A 19,138-nucleotide genomic window follows, 5' to 3' on the forward strand; every position below is an offset into this window, starting at 1 on the left:
TACAAAGTGATGCCAGTTTTTTCAAAGTTGTTACCAGATAAAAAAAATGGAAAAATTTTGACATATAGTGCTCTTGCACAGTGGATCATTCACCTTATTCAGCAAAGCTGTATGTCATTCGATATGAGCGACTGATCTAACTTTAACATTGAAATGAAAAGCTGCACAGTCTTATCTTGTTCTTTCCATAATTTTTGGTTGTATTAACTTATTAGAATTGAGTTAATTATTTACCATGCTGCATCGTCTCAGGTTTGGGCACATTTTTAAATTCTTCATATTCTGTACTTCGTGCTTGTCTTTGTGGTCAAACACGCCTAATACACATTTATATCCTCCTGAAGCCTGCTAATACCATTTACGACAAGAATACACATATTATAATGTATGTGAGTGCGTTTCCTCCAAGGACAAGACAAGCTGTAAAGTTGATTGTGATTGCGTGTTGGTTAGTGTGGTGGTACAGTACTATTTTTCGGACTGATCGTTGAGACCTCACAACACCCTGCACTTACCTGTCACTCGGCCTCGCTCTAGCCACGTGTATTTAGTTATGCTTAACAAGGAGCTGGAGTTACCCCACGTCCACTTTACAAAATGCCTAAATGTCGGTCATCTAGCGATTTGCAAACGGTGAGGGCGGTGTTCATGTGTCGAAGCTTCGTCACTCAGTACAAGTAAACAGACTAAAGCGCTGAGCGAGCGAAGCCTCATTTGATGTTGCCTGAACAACCTGGTACCGTTTAACCAGGAAAAAACAAGATGCCGGTTAGAGGAGGAATGAAGTGTATCAAGTATTTGCTGTTCGTCTTTAATTTTATTTTTTGGGTAAGTATGGCCGTTTTTTATTTCTAAAACAATACAAAATGAAGCATTTGGTGAATATCTATCTCTTATTCCCGTTTTATTTAATGTTATCTCGGTGACATTTTGCATTTGGGCATCTGTGCGTATTTTCAGATGCAAAAGAGAAACGATAATTTGGCATTGAAACGGATAAGGCAGACGTAATATTTCGAAATAGACTAGTGAAGTGAAGAATGTTGCTTGTTACAGCTTGCTCAAAGAATTTGTTTGGTCTATGGTTTTATGCGACGCTTGAATATAGAAAGATGTGGAGATGTACTTGCAATGCAAGCTAAACACTTCAGAGAATTCGAAGCTAACATAACATAGCAGCGGATTACCTTTAAAATATAATTGAACCTTTTAGACTTCTAGAGACTGACTTTTGAAACCTTGATTAAATTGTTACACCTCTGTTAATCTTTAACTAATTAACTTTACATGATAACCGAAATTTTATTGATCAAGAATTCGTGTAGTTGGACATTAGCTTCCTTTTGTAGTGATTTTTTTTTTTTATAGTCTCGATTAGCATTTGGTACGGTTGATGATGTTATTTATAGGCATATAGTTACTTTTATAACACGGCTTTCAGTTCAATTCAGTTTGGTCTGTAGTCAGTTTAGGCAACCTGCATTTACAAAACAGTATTGGTTGATGAAGGTCTGATAGTGGATGTTCACACGCTAATACAGATCTCCGGAGAAAACGTTCTGTCAAACAGACGCATAGTAGATCAGTTTGATTCAGTTTACTTTAGTTTTTATTTTTGGATTAGTTTCTTAGTTGAAGGCTGCGTATTTCAAAATTGCATACACTGTTTAGTAATTAAGATGACTGTTTTAAGGTAACATTTAGATTAATTAAATCGAAGTGACTTCATTGTTGCTAGTTCTGGTCGGTTCACCGGTTAATTGTCCATTTTATACTGGCTCAGTGCGAGTGTGGGCGTGAAATTCCAATTGTCAGGGAAAACCCTACACCATGGTTTTTTAAAATTTTTTTTAATGGTGTACTTTGCAGTAATAATGATGATTAAAATTTAACAGAACTTAGAAATGCAAATGAGACTAATTAGACATTTTTGTAAAGTGCTGGTAAATCCAAAATCTAAGTATAGTGGCAGGCATTATTGGAACAAATTGATTTCTGATGCTGACAGCTGTATAAATACAAGGATTCTTTTGTAGTCTTTGCAGTAGTACACCTTGTAGTCTAAGTGTCATCATAAGAGCCAGCCATGTGGTGTTTTTTTCTTTTAACAAATTGCACTTCAGTTTTCTTTCCATATCAGTTTCTTCAAAAGTAATATTATTCAGAGTGTGTGCCTACTACTAATACTGCTTGAAGCAGGTGGACTTGCTGTTTATTCTTGATGAGACAAGCTTCTGATTGGTACTTGTTTAACTGCAAGGTCTTTGTAAATGTTACACGTGTCAGTTACTAACCCAGACATCTGGGATTACTTCTATTTTCAGTCCCTGAGAAAAAGATTCTTAATTCCATGAACCAATTAAGAGATTAATGGTTCTAAAACAGTAAAGAAGAAAATTCTTTCCCTTTATCTAAACATTGTTATTCAAAGTAATTATGAAACATTTGGCTTTAGATTGCAATGTCCTAACCGCTCAGAGAAGAGGAACCAGACTAGATAGCTGATAGATAGGACTACATGTATGAAGACTGATTAAATAAAAATACTTGTATGCATTTTTTTTAAACACCCAAGAAATTTAAAGTTCTTCAAAGAACACGACTCATTTATAAAAATGAAATTCAATCAAAAGCAAGACATCCGCATCTAACATTGTGATTTTTTTGTAAATAAGAGTACAAGAGTAAAAGTGAGTGATAACTGGTAAAGGTGATGCTAGCTATTACTCAAATATTCTGAACATGGATACAGGCTGTAAATTAAGGTTGATTAAGAGGAAATCCTAAACTAATGTTAGTAAATATTTCTTCAAACACAATATAAATGAGCTAATGTTTAGTCAACTGCTTTTGTAAAACCAAGAAATAGCTTTTGTCTGTTTTCATATATCTACTATGTAGTGTAAACACTAAAAACATTGATGTGCAATAGAACTTGTTTCTCTTGCCTAAATCCTTACTCTGATGGCCTATCAATCTTTGCTAAAACATATTCCCCCAACACTAACCGATACCAGTCTCCTTTCTCTAAATTTGTTAACCAGTTCTTTTCCCAACTTTAAGTCTTCTTTTTTTCTCAACCTTGGTACCCCCATCCTCTGCCTTAAACACATTGTTTACAAACCCTAATTTTATAGCCTAACCAATATCCTCTTCATTGTGTAATAAAATTGTTGTTTTACGTTTGTACAATCCCTAATTTTAACCTAAAACGCGTTTCCCTGCTTTTTTTGTATTCCTACTTTCCTCTTTCTTTAATCCAAATTTAAAACCATTTTTTCTGTTTTTATTCCCTCCATAAAATTCAGTGTTCCATTAACTCCCAATATTTTTACTAAACATCGATTTTCCTCTTTTTCCTTGTTTATACTTGAACCTTTAATTTTATTGATGCTTTGTTGTGTTTGGACCAGACACCCTAACCCAAATGCTCAGAATGAATAAATCTGTTTGGAATCGGCACGTATGATGATCACATCTGTTCAGCAGTAAAAAAAATTCAAAATAATAATTATAGGCAACCTTGGTGACGCCATGTTAGCACTCAAAGTTTCAAACTTTGGAATTTCAGATTAGGGATACCTAAACTGTATATGTATAAATTAGGCTAATTTCTTATCACTGATTATGATTATCAAGATGCCCTTGTTGTTGTGCCATTCAGATGGCACAGAGGTAGTGGTGTGTGATATTCTGTAACTATTATAACACTAAAGTTTTGCTTTTCTGTTTGTTGTCAGGAAATTGGATGATTTGTGAAATATGGAACTGCACTTTGTCCAAGTTTAATATCTCCAGGCCAGGCAGTGCACTGTCTGCTTTGCAAATTTTGCATTGTGTTTTACTGTGTGTCTGGGAAACTATTTTCAGTGTGATTGTGCAAACTTCAGTAAATTTCTAAGACACCGCTGCAGTTTCCTTAAATTGATTTAGTAGGTCACTATTTTAGTGTCTAAGTATGGCTTTTGCCATCATATCTGTTACATTCACACACAACTGAAGACTGCATTCTATAGCTAATGTAATATAAAAAAAAAATTGCAAAGATGAGCAGTTTTATCTATTGTTCTCAACTGTTACAGTATTTCCAAACATGGCATCAAGTACATATTTGTAAATATCAAATACTGTATAACTACATTAAAATCCCAATGCTTTACATTTCTAGGGTGATTTTCAGTTAAACGAAGAAATAACTACTTGTGTAGTCAGTTTTGTAACTTCCCTTTAATTTTTAATTAATTAATCTCCTTATACACTTTCCTTATTCAGTTATTTAGCCATTACTTTTAATAATATCATGCATTGTGTGTTTTATATTCTTCTTAAAGCATGGTTATTGGAGTGGAGCAACTAAGCATTTCACACCATATTCTGCTGAATGTATAATTTGTATGTGCCAAAATTTTGGTTTTGATTAAAATCTAAAGTGTAAACTGCAATTGGTGTTATGTCCTCTTAATACTCTTGTGGTTGTTGTGGCCAAGGTCAAGGACTTGCCTTTCAACACAGAGATAAACAGGATTAAATTCTTGATCCCAACTTAATTGATGAGAGTGTAGTGGATACTAGTGACGAGGCACAAAACCAAGATATTATGAAAAAGAGTGTTTGATTTATAAAAATGTGCATCAGCAGGTGAATGAAGTAAACATTTTCACATACACTCAGGGGCAATTTGGAATGGCCAATTATCCTAACATTTACAGTACTTTTAGGAGATAGAAAAATTTACATTAAGAGGAAACAATTAAAAATGTAATAGGATAGCCCTTAATATTCTGAGGATCTTAATTTTTATAGCACTCATAGAATTGGTACAATAGCCACAAATCCTTTTAACCACACAATACGTTTTTGGTAAATTAGTTTAAATTGAATGCAGAAACTGACATTTTGAATGTAAAAACAGAAATTTTACCTTGTGCAAACCAGCAATCTGAAGTTCTACATGCTGTGGAATAGTGTGGCATTTTACAGATCCCTTTTTTGCACACAACTTAGGCAGAATGGATAACCATGTATCTTTTAAATGGTGAGATTGGGAGAGAGAGGTTGGAGCATGTGCTGATGGAGTGTTGCCGCACCCATCACACAATGAACCACCTGGATTGGGACCCAAGTGCAGTGGGTGACACTGGAACTGTGTGAGGTTTTTTTTACAGTGACTGGAGTACCAATCCTGCCACCAACCCCCAAGTTTTCCCTGTAAAATGGAGGACCCATTTGCAGGGCTGGATGCAGATTAATGTTTTACCCAGGATGAAGCAATTGCAGGTTAAGGGCTTTGATCAAGGACCTAACAAAGTAGAGTCACTTCTGGCATTTACAGGATTCAAACCAGCAACCTTCTGATTGCCAGCACAGATCCCTAGCCTCAGAGTCACCACTCCACTCCAAACTGTGTGTTTTGTAAAATGGACAGGACCTCTGTATTTTAAACACCCTACCCCACTGCTCTGCTTTGGATCAACTGTTGTACTAAGAACATATTTTTAAGCATTTCTCAAGCACCTTAATGTATTGTTCTCCTCCTGGTCCATGTCCGATTAGAGATCTCTATTGCTGTTTTATGGTAAAATTTGCTAAAATTCACCACAGCCAGCATAAACTGTTTTCCTTTATCATAAAGAAAATGGAAAGATAACTGTCATATTTGCTATTCACTTTGTTGTTGTTATAATAGATTTAAAATCACCATTTTAAAGAACCTTTTCAATGACAGAAAAGAATTTGCTACTTCAGCCAACATGCAGTTTTACATGCAATCTCCTTCTTAGTTGCTGACTTGCCTCCTATTGGCTAAAACAGCAAGATGTAGTTAAATTCATTTTGTGGCACCTGTATTACTTTTTAATATTGGTGATGGAAGGGAGGAGGGGGAAAAGAGAAACTTCAGTTAAATTCAGTTGATATTGCAAATGAAATCTGCATTTTATGTAATTGAGCAATCAAATGATTCTGTGTAGGTTTCCTCTTTTGTTATATCACTTTGCACACACAGAATCCTGTTATCAAAAATGTTTTTAGTGTTGCATTCATTTATCACATTCATTTGAAAGTTACAGATCTTTTTTCATGCAATTATGCATAATGTATAAGCAATTAATGCTTTGTAGATGCACCACAAATAAAAGGTTAAATTCTTAATAACAAAGCATGTACATGTAGCACAAAGAATTTTAATCTAATTGGATATATTAAATTATATATCATATTTAATAGTGGTACAGAGGTTGAATCTCAATTTTTGGCTAAATTGCCAGCATTATTCCGTTCCCATATTTTAAATGCTATCTGCTCCACTCTTGTTTATTTCTGTTCATGGGGAGTAGGGTTTGAATATGATTTTATAAATTAAGGACGCAAACCTAAATCTTGAGAGCAAACCCAGACTTTGCTGATCTCCCTTTTGGAATGCATACAAGGCCATACTGAAACAGGAAGCACCTAATGAGAAAGTAATCCATTGCTTGCCTGGCCAATCTGTTTTATACCTCATGTGGAGTGGAAAATGCTCTAGGTTGACATGGACAACATTATTCATGAATATATCGATTCTGTGGTTGGATTTATTATGAAGTGTTTACAGACTGTTTTTATTCCTAATTAAACAATCTGGATCTATAATAAAAAAAATAAAAAAAAAAAAGTTGGTAAATGTTGTTGTTAAAGGTGTGATCCACTGGTTTTAACTGTAGAAAAATAGAGGATTATTAGAAAGGCAATTGCAATCTCCAAAAGCTCATTAAAACCACTAAATAATACAGAGAACGTGGACAAAACGTAATGGATGAAAGGAGCATGTAGCAATGTCTGTAAATTATTTTAGAAACTATAATAGAATCTAAAGAGAACTATTATTCCATCCATTTTCCTTCACTGCTAATTCAAGGCATGACCATAGGGCAGCTGGAGCTTATCCCAGCAATCATTAAGTGCAAGGCAGCTACAACACCTGGACATGCCACCAGTCCATTACAGGGTGAACACAAACTCTCATGCTGGGGCCATTTTAGCAATGCCAGTTCACCTGACCTACGTGCATTTGGACTGTTGGAGGAAACTCACATGGACATAGAGAGTATATGCAAATTCTATGCAAGTAGCATCCAGAATTTAAACACTGATCTCCTTATTGTGAAGCAGCAGAACTATCAAGGTCCCACCCAGCTGAAAACTAGTGGTGTACTAAACAGGAGTATGCAACTCTCTCCCTGATAAGTATAAAACGTGTTCTTTGCCCACTTTCAGTTAAAGACCACCAATCTTTAAGAAGTCACGGTGGAATGGAGACATTTTAAAAAATACATAACATGAATATTTGAAAAGTGCACCAGTAAAGTACAAACTCATGATGACCCCTATCAATCACTAAACTTGGCACACTGTCTGATTTTAATGCCTGAATGTAGCTAGATCTTTGAGGTGCCACCGAGGGTGGTATTCCACAAAGCACACTTCGCAAGTATGCCTCACTTAAATGCAGTACCTCCAGTTTATCTGTGAGAGTTTTGATTCTATCAAGGAGGATTAGAACAAAGCGGATGCATAAAGCAGAATATTCTGGCAACATTGTTTTGCCTATTCTCTCTGAACTGGACTATGACTTGTTGGACTCCGATTTTGAATGTGAGTTTCTGGCTTCAGTTGATTGATCCCCAGCTATATGTGGTGCCGGCACAGGTTCAAGTAGCTGACACTCCTATGGCACTGTTCGCCTAGGAGGACTGACACTTAACAATGATAAGAGGTAGAATCCAGATTGTAATGTACTGAGACGGTGACTGCTGCTGCCGCTGCCGCCCCAGCCACGCAAAGACAGCCTGGCAGCAAGTCTGCCACACATTCATGGCAAACTGGTAGCCTCAGCATGCAACAATGGTGTTTTATGTTGTATTATGTTACATATTTCTGCATGAAGCCATTGCTTTTCAGAAAACAGTTTTTTGGAAAACCATTCAGCCCTCAAAGAGTTAAAACAGTAAAGGATTGTAACAAATGACTGCTTCTCAAAGTCCAGCCTGCGGGCCTATTCCAGCCCACCAATCTAAATGTAACAGCTTTAACCTCTAATCGTGGTCAATTTTTTTTTTTTTTTTTAAAAACTGCCAATAAGCTTCTGCTGCTATGTATTTATAATGAGATGACCTCAGGAACAGTGACAAGCAGCAGCAAAATTAGAAAGGTAGACATTGAAAATGATTGAAAATGGACATTTCAGTCCTCAATGAGCAGGTGAATTTGCCTTTATTTTACCATCCCATGCCAGCACCAGTCCAATTAGAAAGGTAGACATTGAAAATGGACATTTCAGTCCTCAATGAGCAGGTGAATTTGCCTTTATTTTACCATCCCATGCCAGCACCAGTCCACTTTAATTTGCCATACCACACTAAAGTTTCTAAAATCAAAGGGCAGTATGAAACTAAGTATGTCATGCTCCAACAGTGCTTTGGCTCCTGTTAGCCCTGTCAGACAAGACAAAATTTCTTTCCTGAAATGTTCTTATACAACAGTATCTACACAGTAGAAGGCAACAGCAGTTTCATCTCGCGTTACTTGAGAATTGACTAAAAATGGCAAGTCATTTTTTTGGAGCTCATCTGGTAAACAAATGCATTTTAGGCATGCTTGAGAAACCCTTTGCTGGGGTGGGAAAGAAAGTTGTGATTATTGACAGAGAGAAAAACCAGTACCCACGTCCGAATCCATCTGTAGCACTTAGGGTTAAAATTCTGCATGAAGACTGATTTTTCAGCTCTTGCACCTTCTGAAGTCTGCAGCTGATGAGTCAATGGATAATACAGGTACAGCCCAATTATCTGTGTTTGTAAGATACTGCAGTGATGAAGTGTGCCCTTTCCCCTGAATGTTCATGCAACATGAGAGGCTATTTTTGCTGCAGTGAAATTTTCTTTTAAAGAGAAACATTTGCAACTCTGTAAAATAAACCTCATAGTTTACTGATGTGGCTCAGTTGATGGTTGATGATTAGCAATACAGCTTTCTGCTAGAGACCATGAATGATGTCGCCAAAATTGTCAGCCACGTTTGCTCTATATCAAGCTTGCAGAATCAGCTTTTTAAAATGTTGCTGAAAGAAAGCAGAGTGGAGCACATGACCCTCCTTTAGTATAATGATGTACAATGACTGAGCAAGGGCCAGGCTCTGGAGTGTTTCTTGATACTTTTTGTTGTCTCCTTTCTGTGTGGTATAACTACCCACTTAGACACAATCAATTTTCAACTATAAGGATATGGTGCAAAGAGTGGGGAGCTGTTTGAAAAAGTAACCGCATTTTGCACAACCCTGGACTAAACAATCTGAAGGGAAAATGGTACATTTTCTCACTCTGTGTAGTGGCACAAGTTCTGTGAATCTGAATGTACTTTCTGTGATGGTATTTTGTCAGTCTCATTGAGAATTTCAAAACTATGTTATGGAAATTTCAAACTACAGAGTGAAAGGCTTTTCTTTGTTAGAAACCCTTTGACTGTCACTGCAAATGGCTTATGTGCAGTTGAAGCCAAGACTGCCAAATATAGCATTCAGGTAGAGGAGATTGTTACAGAGTAGAAACAAGGTCAAAGCTAAATTCACTAAGGAGGAAATGTGCACATTTTGGACACAGTAGTATAATTCCAGCAGACCTGCAGCGTGCATTTTGATCATGTTTGGAGCTATGTACATCTGGGAGTCTTAATGAGGTTCATCAGTGAACATACATTAACAATAAGAGGTAGAATCCAGATTGCAATGTACTGAGACAGTGACCGCCGTTTACACATTTATGGCGCTTTTCCACTGCATAGTACGGCACGACACGGTTCAGTTCAGCTCACTTTTGGGGCGTTTTCCACTGGTAACAGTACCTGGTACCTGGTCCTTTTTTTAGTACCACCTCAGCCGAGGTTCCAAGCGCGCCGAACCGTTACCAAAGAGTGGCGTGTAAACTCTGCTGGTCACTGATTGGCCGGAGAAAATCGTCATTACTGCGTCACTGGCTATTCTTTTCTTTAAAGGTACACACACGCGGAAGTTTGTGTCGCGTCTCTCCATCGCTGGACGCAGTTTGTTGCATAAGTGGATGAATGTTTCTTCAGACATTCGAAAGTTCTCCAGCCACTGAGGGTTTGTAAAACCGGGAACAATCACATCCCACCACTCTGAAGCACGGTTAAATGTCCAAACAGATGGTCTGTTGCGGCGACTTTTTTGCAAAATGTGGAAGATCTGTAATATACAGAATCAGCATTTTAATGTTACACTGGCAGTTAAGTTCATTTTATGCTTTGCAACAGTGATAAAAGTTAGCTAGTGATGTGCTTTTTTTAGATGCTTACCCTTGCGCGTCGTCGAGCTAAAGTGTTGTCGTTGTCTGCCTGTTGTTGTAAAAGTTCCACGGTGTCACGGCAGTTGAGGCGGCGCAACTCTAACGACACGTGAATAATCCCGCCCACTCTAAAGTGGTACTAAACTGCAGTCGAAACGCAAACCGAGCCGAACTGAGCTGAACCAAGGTGAGCTGTACTGAACCGTGCTGTGCCGTACTATGCAGTGGAAAAGCGCCTTTAGTTTACTTTGAAATGTGACCATTTTTGGTGAACATACAATGATGTTTGTCCATAATACAGAGAGACTAAAGTGAAAAACATTATTCACTGCTGCATCTGTAACATGGTGTACTGGCTCCTGGCCCTCTTTATTTTCTGGAAAAGTCCCCAGGTCCAAAAGTTTGAATATTAGTGACGTAAACTATCCAATGAAATGAAATTTTTTTTATTATTATTTATTTATTTATTTATTTATTTTTGTCAGTGCCAGAATTTTGTAGCATATTTAATGTCACATTCTTAGTTATTTAAATCTGAAATTCTTTGCCAAGGTGTAAAAGCTACATTGTTTATGTCATTATTATATCTTGTTGTTCATTTAAATTATGCCATTCATCCCCAAAAGTAAAGTCGTGCAAAGATGTTTATAGTAATGCATAAGAAAACGTGTCATACTTTGAGACCTTCTGGGGTTAACCTTGGAGTTTCCTGTCCTTGGGTGCCACTAAGAGTTTTTAATCCACCAGCCAAAAAAATGAATGCGAGAGAGCCCTTTGTCGTTTTTGAATCATGACTGTATTTGTATGTACATTGTAAAATAATAAGTAATGTATATTAAATTACCTCATTATTACTTTTATAATCACATTGGGTTTTTTCTACTACTAAGGTATTCAAAATGCTAAATATTTTTAATTGAGAATATACTAGTAAAATAGAAACTACTCGTTTTATAAAAATGGTCAAGCCTGTTCTGATACCAATGACAATGAATGTAACCATAACCATCAGTTTGAAAATCAATGTGTAAAATATGAAGTGTGGTAAGTAATAATATGAAAAATGCATTTATACAAAGTTTTGACATCCTGGTGAGGGCAAACTCCTTCAGCAGGAGTTATATTGGCGTATCACACCAGTGTCAGAAGCTCCAGCTTTCTTTTTGGTTGCTAAATGTTCAAATTTATTTTCACATATACTAAATGTAATGTTCTTGTTATTATGAAGTAAGTTATGCTATTATATATAACTAGCCAACCCGCAGCGTACCATACGCCGCATAATCAGGCCGGTTTTTTAATGATTTTTAAGCAGAGGGAGAAAATTAACATTTGAAAAATCGGTAATGTATTAAATCAGCAAGAAAAGCAACATTGTAACAATGCACGGAACGAACCAACACACAATCGTCTGTGACTGAAAACTGGCGCACCGTCCTCGCGCCTTCTCCTGCCACACGGAGGGATGGGGGTGCACGGCTCAGAGTGTGGAACGGGAGGAAAGGAGAATGACGTCCATTCAGCTCCGTCCGTCATGCTAGTCTGCTGATTTCTCGTTCAGTATGCACTGCCCGCTCGTGCCCACCTCCAGCTCGTCAATTGAGTCGTCGTCTTTATACAGTCCAGATGTACGTGTGACTGACGTAGACTTTTCATTGCTCTGTGCGGATCTGGCTGCTTTTCTATATATAATCCACCAAGACACCCGACCACGGTAGTAGCGAGGTGGGAGGGGGGTGTGTACAAAGGGTTGGGACGCAACCAGTGGGAGCCTATGAGTCGCACTTAGTGGGAATTCCACGGTTTGCAGCCCGAATGGGGTTCAATGGCTTACCCATGCCGGGTAGACACACGCTCAATGTCATGCATAACTATTTATTGAATGCTAAACGCTTCTGGAAAGACACGGTTGTCTAAAACGGGTTGCTGTGAGAATACAACAGTAAGTGAATGAAAAGATGGAACTCTGGAGAGCGCAAAATACAACACAATAGTGAACCCGCGGCATAACAAACGCCGCATAATTAATTTATTGATGGTTGAACACTTCTGGAAAGACACAGTTGTCTAAAAAGGGAGGGTTTGAGGATACAACAGAAAGAAAATGAAAAGATGGAACTGTAGACGTTTCATTGCTCTGTGTGGTTTTGGCTGCCTTTGGATGGATGGATGGACATCCGATCATGGTAGTAGCGAGGGGGGTGTGAACAAAGTGCAGGAGCATCCCAGAAGACGCATGTTTGTCACGGATGCGAATTGCTGCATGTACAGTAGCGTGTAAAACAGTTTGCTATGGTGCATGCGTCCGTCGTAACTGAAAACTCAGTTTTTAAAGACTGCCTACTTCATTGTGTGTTAACCTCAGTTGTAAAGGAATGTTTTAAGGACCCCATGGGATACCCCTCGGTTTTGGTTGCTTTTCTATATATAATCCACCAAGATACCCGACCATGGTAGGAGGGGGGTGTGCACAAAGTGTAGGGACGTAATGAGTGGGAGCGCACGAGTCACATTTAGTGGGAATTCCACGGCTTGCAGCCCGAATGGGGTTCAACAGCTTACCTACGCCTCTCTGCGCTGGGTAGACACACGTTTAATGTCATGCATAATTATTTATTGAATGCTAAACACTTCTGGAAAGACACAGATGTCTAAAACGGGTTGGTGTGAGAATGCAACAGTAAGTGATGAAAAGATGGAACTCTGGAGAGAGCAAAATACAGTACAACACAATAGTGAAACTGCAGCGTAGCTGTGGCTCAGACTTGCATGCGGACTCTTGCCACAGATGAAAGGGACTAACTGGGTGGTCGGTGAGTTTTTGCATCTGGGCAAATCGACAGGCAGTGTGAATGCCTAGAGAGCGAGGGTAGACGCCGGCCGGTGAAAAAGGAGCGTTGGTGGGCAGGAAAACGTCTTCCGTGTTCCTGCAGGAGCATCTAAGAATACGCATGTTTATAGCTGTATGTAGCGTGTAAAACAGTTTGCTATGGTGCACGCGGTTGTGCGTCGTAACCGAAAAGTTGGTTTTTAAAGACTGCTTACTTAATTGTGCTTCATCCTCAGTTGTAAAGGATTGTTTTAAGGATCCCATGGGATACCCCTCACAAACCGTTTCACACGCTGCATATGGCGATTCACCTCCGCGAGAAACATGCCTCTATGAACAGTCAACGTAGCTCGGAGGTGCATGACCTGCACATGACATTAACCTGACCTGCACTGCATGTGGCCTCTACGACAGACGAATATAAATGACGCCATTTTTTCTGTGTCGTCGCGTCCGAGTTGGTGGGCGTGGCCCTGCGAGTTGCCATCGTATCCAATGGTCTTGGAGTTGGTGGACGTGGCTCTTTCCTGCGTGCGCCATAGGTGTCTCACTTGTCGGTGGCTTAGTGAATCCACGCCCCTTCCGGCGTGCTTTCCATGGTTGTCTTGCCTTAGTGAATGAAAATATATTTATATATTTATTCAGTTGCTACCAAATGCACTTAATGTTGAATACTTATTTCATTAGTATTTGAAGTATGATGTTCACAAACCAATATGTTTTCAATCAAACTGCGGTCAAAGGAAGGGGGGCGAAATTGAATAATTCCATTAATGTTTAAGTATGCAATGCACAAATTCAGAGCCTCCTATAGGTTGCCATGCAGCCTCTCTTGCTTTTTTTTTTTATAGTGGATGCATTTCTTTGTTATTGCAGATCATCCATTATTTCGTGATTAACTGCTGTAAAGACTGTCGCTGTCTCTTGCATGTAATTTGAAATTTTGGCAGCCTGAATACTGCATATTGTCAATCAAAATCAATTTTATAAAAGCACAGAAGAGAGTGCAATATCTGAAGATTGAGTACCTATGAACTTAAGCATCACCCTGAGGGGTTGTATTATGGGATGGCTTGGAAAAGTTTAGAATTTTAATTGTCCTTAAATAGAAGGCCATTATAACAGATATTTTGTAAATATGTCAACAGAACTAAATAGCTGATTATGAAGTAAGTGAAGCAGAGAAGAAAACATGCCCCCATTCAATAGGGCTATAATAGACAAGTTCATCCAGCCATCCAACCATTTTCAATGCCCACTTATCTAGAACAGGGTAGTGAGGAAGCGGGACCCTGCAGTAAACATTGGGTGCAGGATAGGAACAATTTTTTCATAGGGCAGCAGCCCATTGCAGTGTAAAAATGCATACCAATGAATAGCAAGGGCTATTGCCAGTTCACATAATCTGCATATCCTTGAACTGTGGGAAGAAACCACAGACAATGTGGACACTGTAAAAATGTTCAAACTCCAAGAAGGAAACCATGAAGACTTGAGCACCTCTCCTTGTTGTGAGGCAGCAGCGCTACCACTGCACCAGTATGCCCCCCTCTGGTTCAGTACATTTTCAGTTCTTTAGTGTTTACATTTTTGAAGATGGCACATAGTCTACAAGTACAAAAAACATAGATAAAAAGCACAACATCTCTGTAATATCAGCAGACTGAAGAAGTTGCCCCTGACTCTTCAAAAATTTTTAGAGCTACACTGATGAAAGCATGTTATCAATCTACTGCATATTGCCATCTGATGTGGAAATTGCACTGCCCACATATAAACCTTTGTATAGAGCAGAAGTCCTTCCTCCAGGAAATTAATACCAAAATATATTGGAAAAGAGCTCAGAAAATTATTTGGGACTAGCCAACCCGCGGCGTAGAATACGCTGCATCATTATCCATGTGAACAGTCAACGTGGCTCACAGCTGCATATGGACTGTAGCACAGACCAAAGCAAGTGAGGAGGTGTTTGGTGACATGGGGGCAGGCACATGAGCAAGCAGTGTGCATGCCTCGAGAGCAAGGGGGAGACCTAGTCCCTCCAGCGTGTCCTGAGTCTTCCTCGGGGCCTCCTCACGGATGGACGTGCCCAGAACACCTCACTCCAGGAGGCATCCTGATCAGATGCCCGAGCCACCTCATCTGACTCCTCTCGATGCAGAGGAGCAGCGGCTCTACTCTGAGCCCCTCCCGGATGACTGAGCTTCTCACCCTATCTTTAAGGGAAAGCCCAGACACCCTGCGGAGGAAACTCATTTCAGCCGCTTGTATTCGCGATCTCGTTCTTTCGGTCACTACCCATAACTCATGACCATAGGTGAGGGTAGGAACATAGATCGACTGGTAAAATGAGAGCTTTGCCTTATGGCTCCGCTCCTTTTTCACCACGACAGACCGATGCAGAGCCTGCATCACTGCGGATGCCGCACCGATCCGCCTGTCGATCTCGCTCTCCATTCTTCCCTCGCTCGTGAACAAGACCCCAAGATACTTGAACTCCTCCACTTGGGGCAGGATCTCTCCACCTACCCTGAGAGGGCACTCCACCCTTTTCCGGCTGAGGACCATGGTCTCGGATTTGGTGGTGCTGATTCTCATCCCAGCCGCTTCACACTGGGCTGCGAACCAATCCAGAGAGAGCTGAAGATCATGGCCTGATGAAGCAAACAGAACCACATCATCTGCAAAAAGCAGTGACCCAATCCTGAGTCCACCAAACCGGACCCCTTCAACACCCTGGCTGCGCCTAGAAATTCTGTCCATAAAAGTTATGAACAGAATCGGTGACAAAGGGCATCCCTGGCGGAGTCCAACTCTCACTGGAAATGGGTTCGACAAACTGCCGGCAATGCAGACCAAGCTCTGACACCGGTTGTACAGGGACCGAACAGCCCTTATCAGTGGGTCCAGTACCCTATACTCCTGGAGCACCCCCCACAGGGTTCCCCAAGTGACACGGTCGAATGCCTTTTCCAAGTCCACAAAACACATGTAGACTAGTTGGGCAAACTCCCATGCACCCTCTAGGATTCTGCTAAGGGTGTAGAGCTGGTCCACTGTTCCGCGACCAGGATGAAAACCACACTGTTCCTCCTGAATCCGAGCTTCGACTATCCGACGGAACCTCCTCTCCAGAACCCCTGAATAGACTTTTCCAGGGAGGCTGAGGAGTGTGATCCCTCTGTAGTTGGAACACACCCTCCGGTCCCCCTTTTTAAAGAGGTGGACCACCACCCCGGTCTGCAAATCCAGAGGTACTGTCCCGATGTCCATGCGATGTTGCAGAGACGTGTCAACCAAGACAGTCCTACAACATCCAGAGCCTTGAGGAACTCCGGGCGTATCTCACCCACCCCCGGGGCCCTGCCACCAAGGAGTTTTTTGACCACCTCGGTGACCTCAGTCCCAGAGATGGGAGAGCCCACCTCAGAGTCCCCAGGCTCTGCTTCCTCATTGGAAGGCATGTTAGTGGGATTGAGGAGGTCTTCGAAGTACTCCTCCCACGAACCCACAACATCCCGAGTCAAGGTTAGCAGTGCACCATCCCCACCATATACGGTGTTGACACTGCACTGCTTAACCCCCCACGTTCCCCCCACCCCGCCAAGATGCCGGACGGTGGAAAAGAATCTCCTCAAAGCTGTCCGAAAGTCGTTCTCCATGGCCTCCCCAAAATCCTACCATGCCCGAGTTTTTGCCTCCGCAACCACCGAAGCCACATTCCGCTTGGCCTGCCGGCACCTATCGGCTGCCTCCAGAGACCCACAGGACAGAAAGGTCCTATAGGACTCCTTCAGCTTCACGGCATCCCTCACCGCCAGTGTCCTCTAACAGGTTCGGGGATTGCAGCCACGACGGGCACCGACCACCTTGCGGCCACAGCTCCGGTCAGCCACCTCAACAATAGAGGCACGGAACATGGCCCATTTGGACTCGATGTCCCCCACCTCCCTCGGGATGTGGTGAAGTTCTGCCGGAGGTGGGAGTTGAAGCTACTTCTGACAGGGGACTCTGCCAGCCGTTCCCAGCAGACCCTTACAGCACGTTTGGGCCTACCAGGCCTGACCGGCATCTTCCCCCACCATCGAAGCCAACTCGCCACCAGGTGGTGATCAGTTGACAGCTCCGCCCCTCTCTTCACCCGAGTGTTTAAGACATGTGGCCGCAAGTCCGATGACACGACCACAAAGTTGATTATCGAACTGAGGCCTAGGGTATCCTGGTGCCAAGTACACACATGAACACCCCTATGCTTGAACATGGTGTTCGTTATGGACAATCCGTGAAGCGCACAGAAGTCCAATAACAAAACGCTGCTCGGGTACAGATTTGGGGGTCGTTCCTCCCAATCACGCCCTTCCAGGTCTCCCTGTCATTGCCCACGTGAGCATTGAAGTCTCCCAGCAGAACGAGGAAGTCCCCAGAAGGTACGCCCTCTAGCACCCCCTCCAGGGACTCCAAAAAGGGTGGATACTCCAAACTGCTGTTTGGCGTGTACGCACCAACAACAGTCAGGACAGATCCAAACCCCCCACTCCCCCCTAAAAACCCCCCGAAGGCGGAGGGAGGCCAACCTCTTGTCCACCAGGGTAATAGTAAACTAAATGTAAAAACATTGAATAACACTGAGAAAACATTGAATAACACTGAGAAAACTAACACTGCAAGAGTTTATGCTATAGCGCTACGAACCGCTCGCTAAAAACACTTTTTTTTTTTTAATGAGTTTTAAGCACAGGGAAAAATGAACATTTGAAAAATCCGTAATTTAATAAACCACCAAGAAAAGTAATTTTGCAACAATGCACGTGTGTGTCTCTCTCTCTCTCTCTCTCTCTCTCTCTCTCTCCTGTGTGTGTGTGTGTCTGTCTCTCTCATGTGGACTGTAGTACAGGTGAAAGCCACCGAGGCTGTGTTTGGTGAGTTGTTGCGAGCAGGTGGTGCAGGAGTGATGATGAGTGCAGGAGGAGGGTTAGAGTTGGTGGCCGGGCCTCTGTGAGGTGGTGGGTGTGGCTCTGTCTTGTGTTATGTATGTAATGTTTTGCAATGCCGATAGTAACCAGTACGTTGCACCAAGCAATTAATATGTGGCGCATACTAGAGAGTTTTTGGATGAATGCAATAAATGAGTGGTCGGATACTCCGCACCATTTACGGAAAAAGTTTGTGTGTATTTATTAAATTATCGCGCAACAGAACATAAATTGGCGACGAGTTGTGTCAACGAGAAGAACTGACTGCGCTGTGTAGTGGCTAGCTATTGAGCTGGTTTAGACTGTTTTAAAGTAGCCTCTTTTCCGCCTCTGAGTCTAACGTGGAGTGCAAGGTGCTGACGACATGGCTGGAGTAATCGGACAGATGGATCCCTTCGAGGACGCTGGTGAGCAATGGACGACGTATATTGAATGTTTTGAACATTACATAATGGCTAATGACATTACGGCCGTGAAGAAATTGCCTGTGTTGTTTAGTGTAATGGGACCTAAAATGTACAGACTACTACACAGTTTGGTAGCGCCTACTAAGCCAGGGGAGATGGAGTATCACGGTGTTGTGGAGGTTTTACAAGCCCATTTCGCCCTGAAACCACTCGTGATAGTGGAGAAATACCAGTTCCACAAGCGTAAAAGATAAATATGGGACTACAATTGGTATGGAAATGCCATATGGACCAGATGCTGACACATCCTGATCCATAGCATCAGCAGGCTGCAGTGAAACCTCCTGTGGACCCCCCCCGGTGTTACTACCCCAGAGTGATAGTGGTACCACACATCTCCCTAGTACATATCATTATAACAAGAATGATCAAGTTCCAGAGATAGATAGATAGATATAACACCGGAATCACCCAAGTCCACTGATTCAAGACACACAGAGCATACTTTAGTAACAGACTGTCGGACGTTATCCTGTGAGGATCAATAAACCACCACTACGCTACTGTGATGAGTGAACACCCACTGAGCTG

General features: G+C 41.3%; 1 protein-coding gene across 1 annotated transcript in view; it reads left to right on the plus strand.

The window, feature by feature from the left end:
• The first annotated feature begins 628 nt into the window (after positions 1 to 628).
• Positions 629 to 19,138, plus strand: part of cd9a (CD9 molecule a) — a 126,325-nt gene continuing 107,815 nt past the window's right edge. The window contains exon 1 of the mRNA XM_039769978.1: positions 629 to 828. Within this exon, the coding sequence (XP_039625912.1) occupies positions 763 to 828 (66 nt within the window). The 5' untranslated portion in view covers positions 629 to 762. The remainder of the gene's footprint in view (positions 829 to 19,138) is intronic.

This window comes from Polypterus senegalus, chromosome 11 (assembly GCF_016835505.1).
Source record: "Polypterus senegalus isolate Bchr_013 chromosome 11, ASM1683550v1, whole genome shotgun sequence".
NCBI classification, from domain to species: Eukaryota; Metazoa; Chordata; class Cladistia; order Polypteriformes; family Polypteridae; genus Polypterus; species Polypterus senegalus.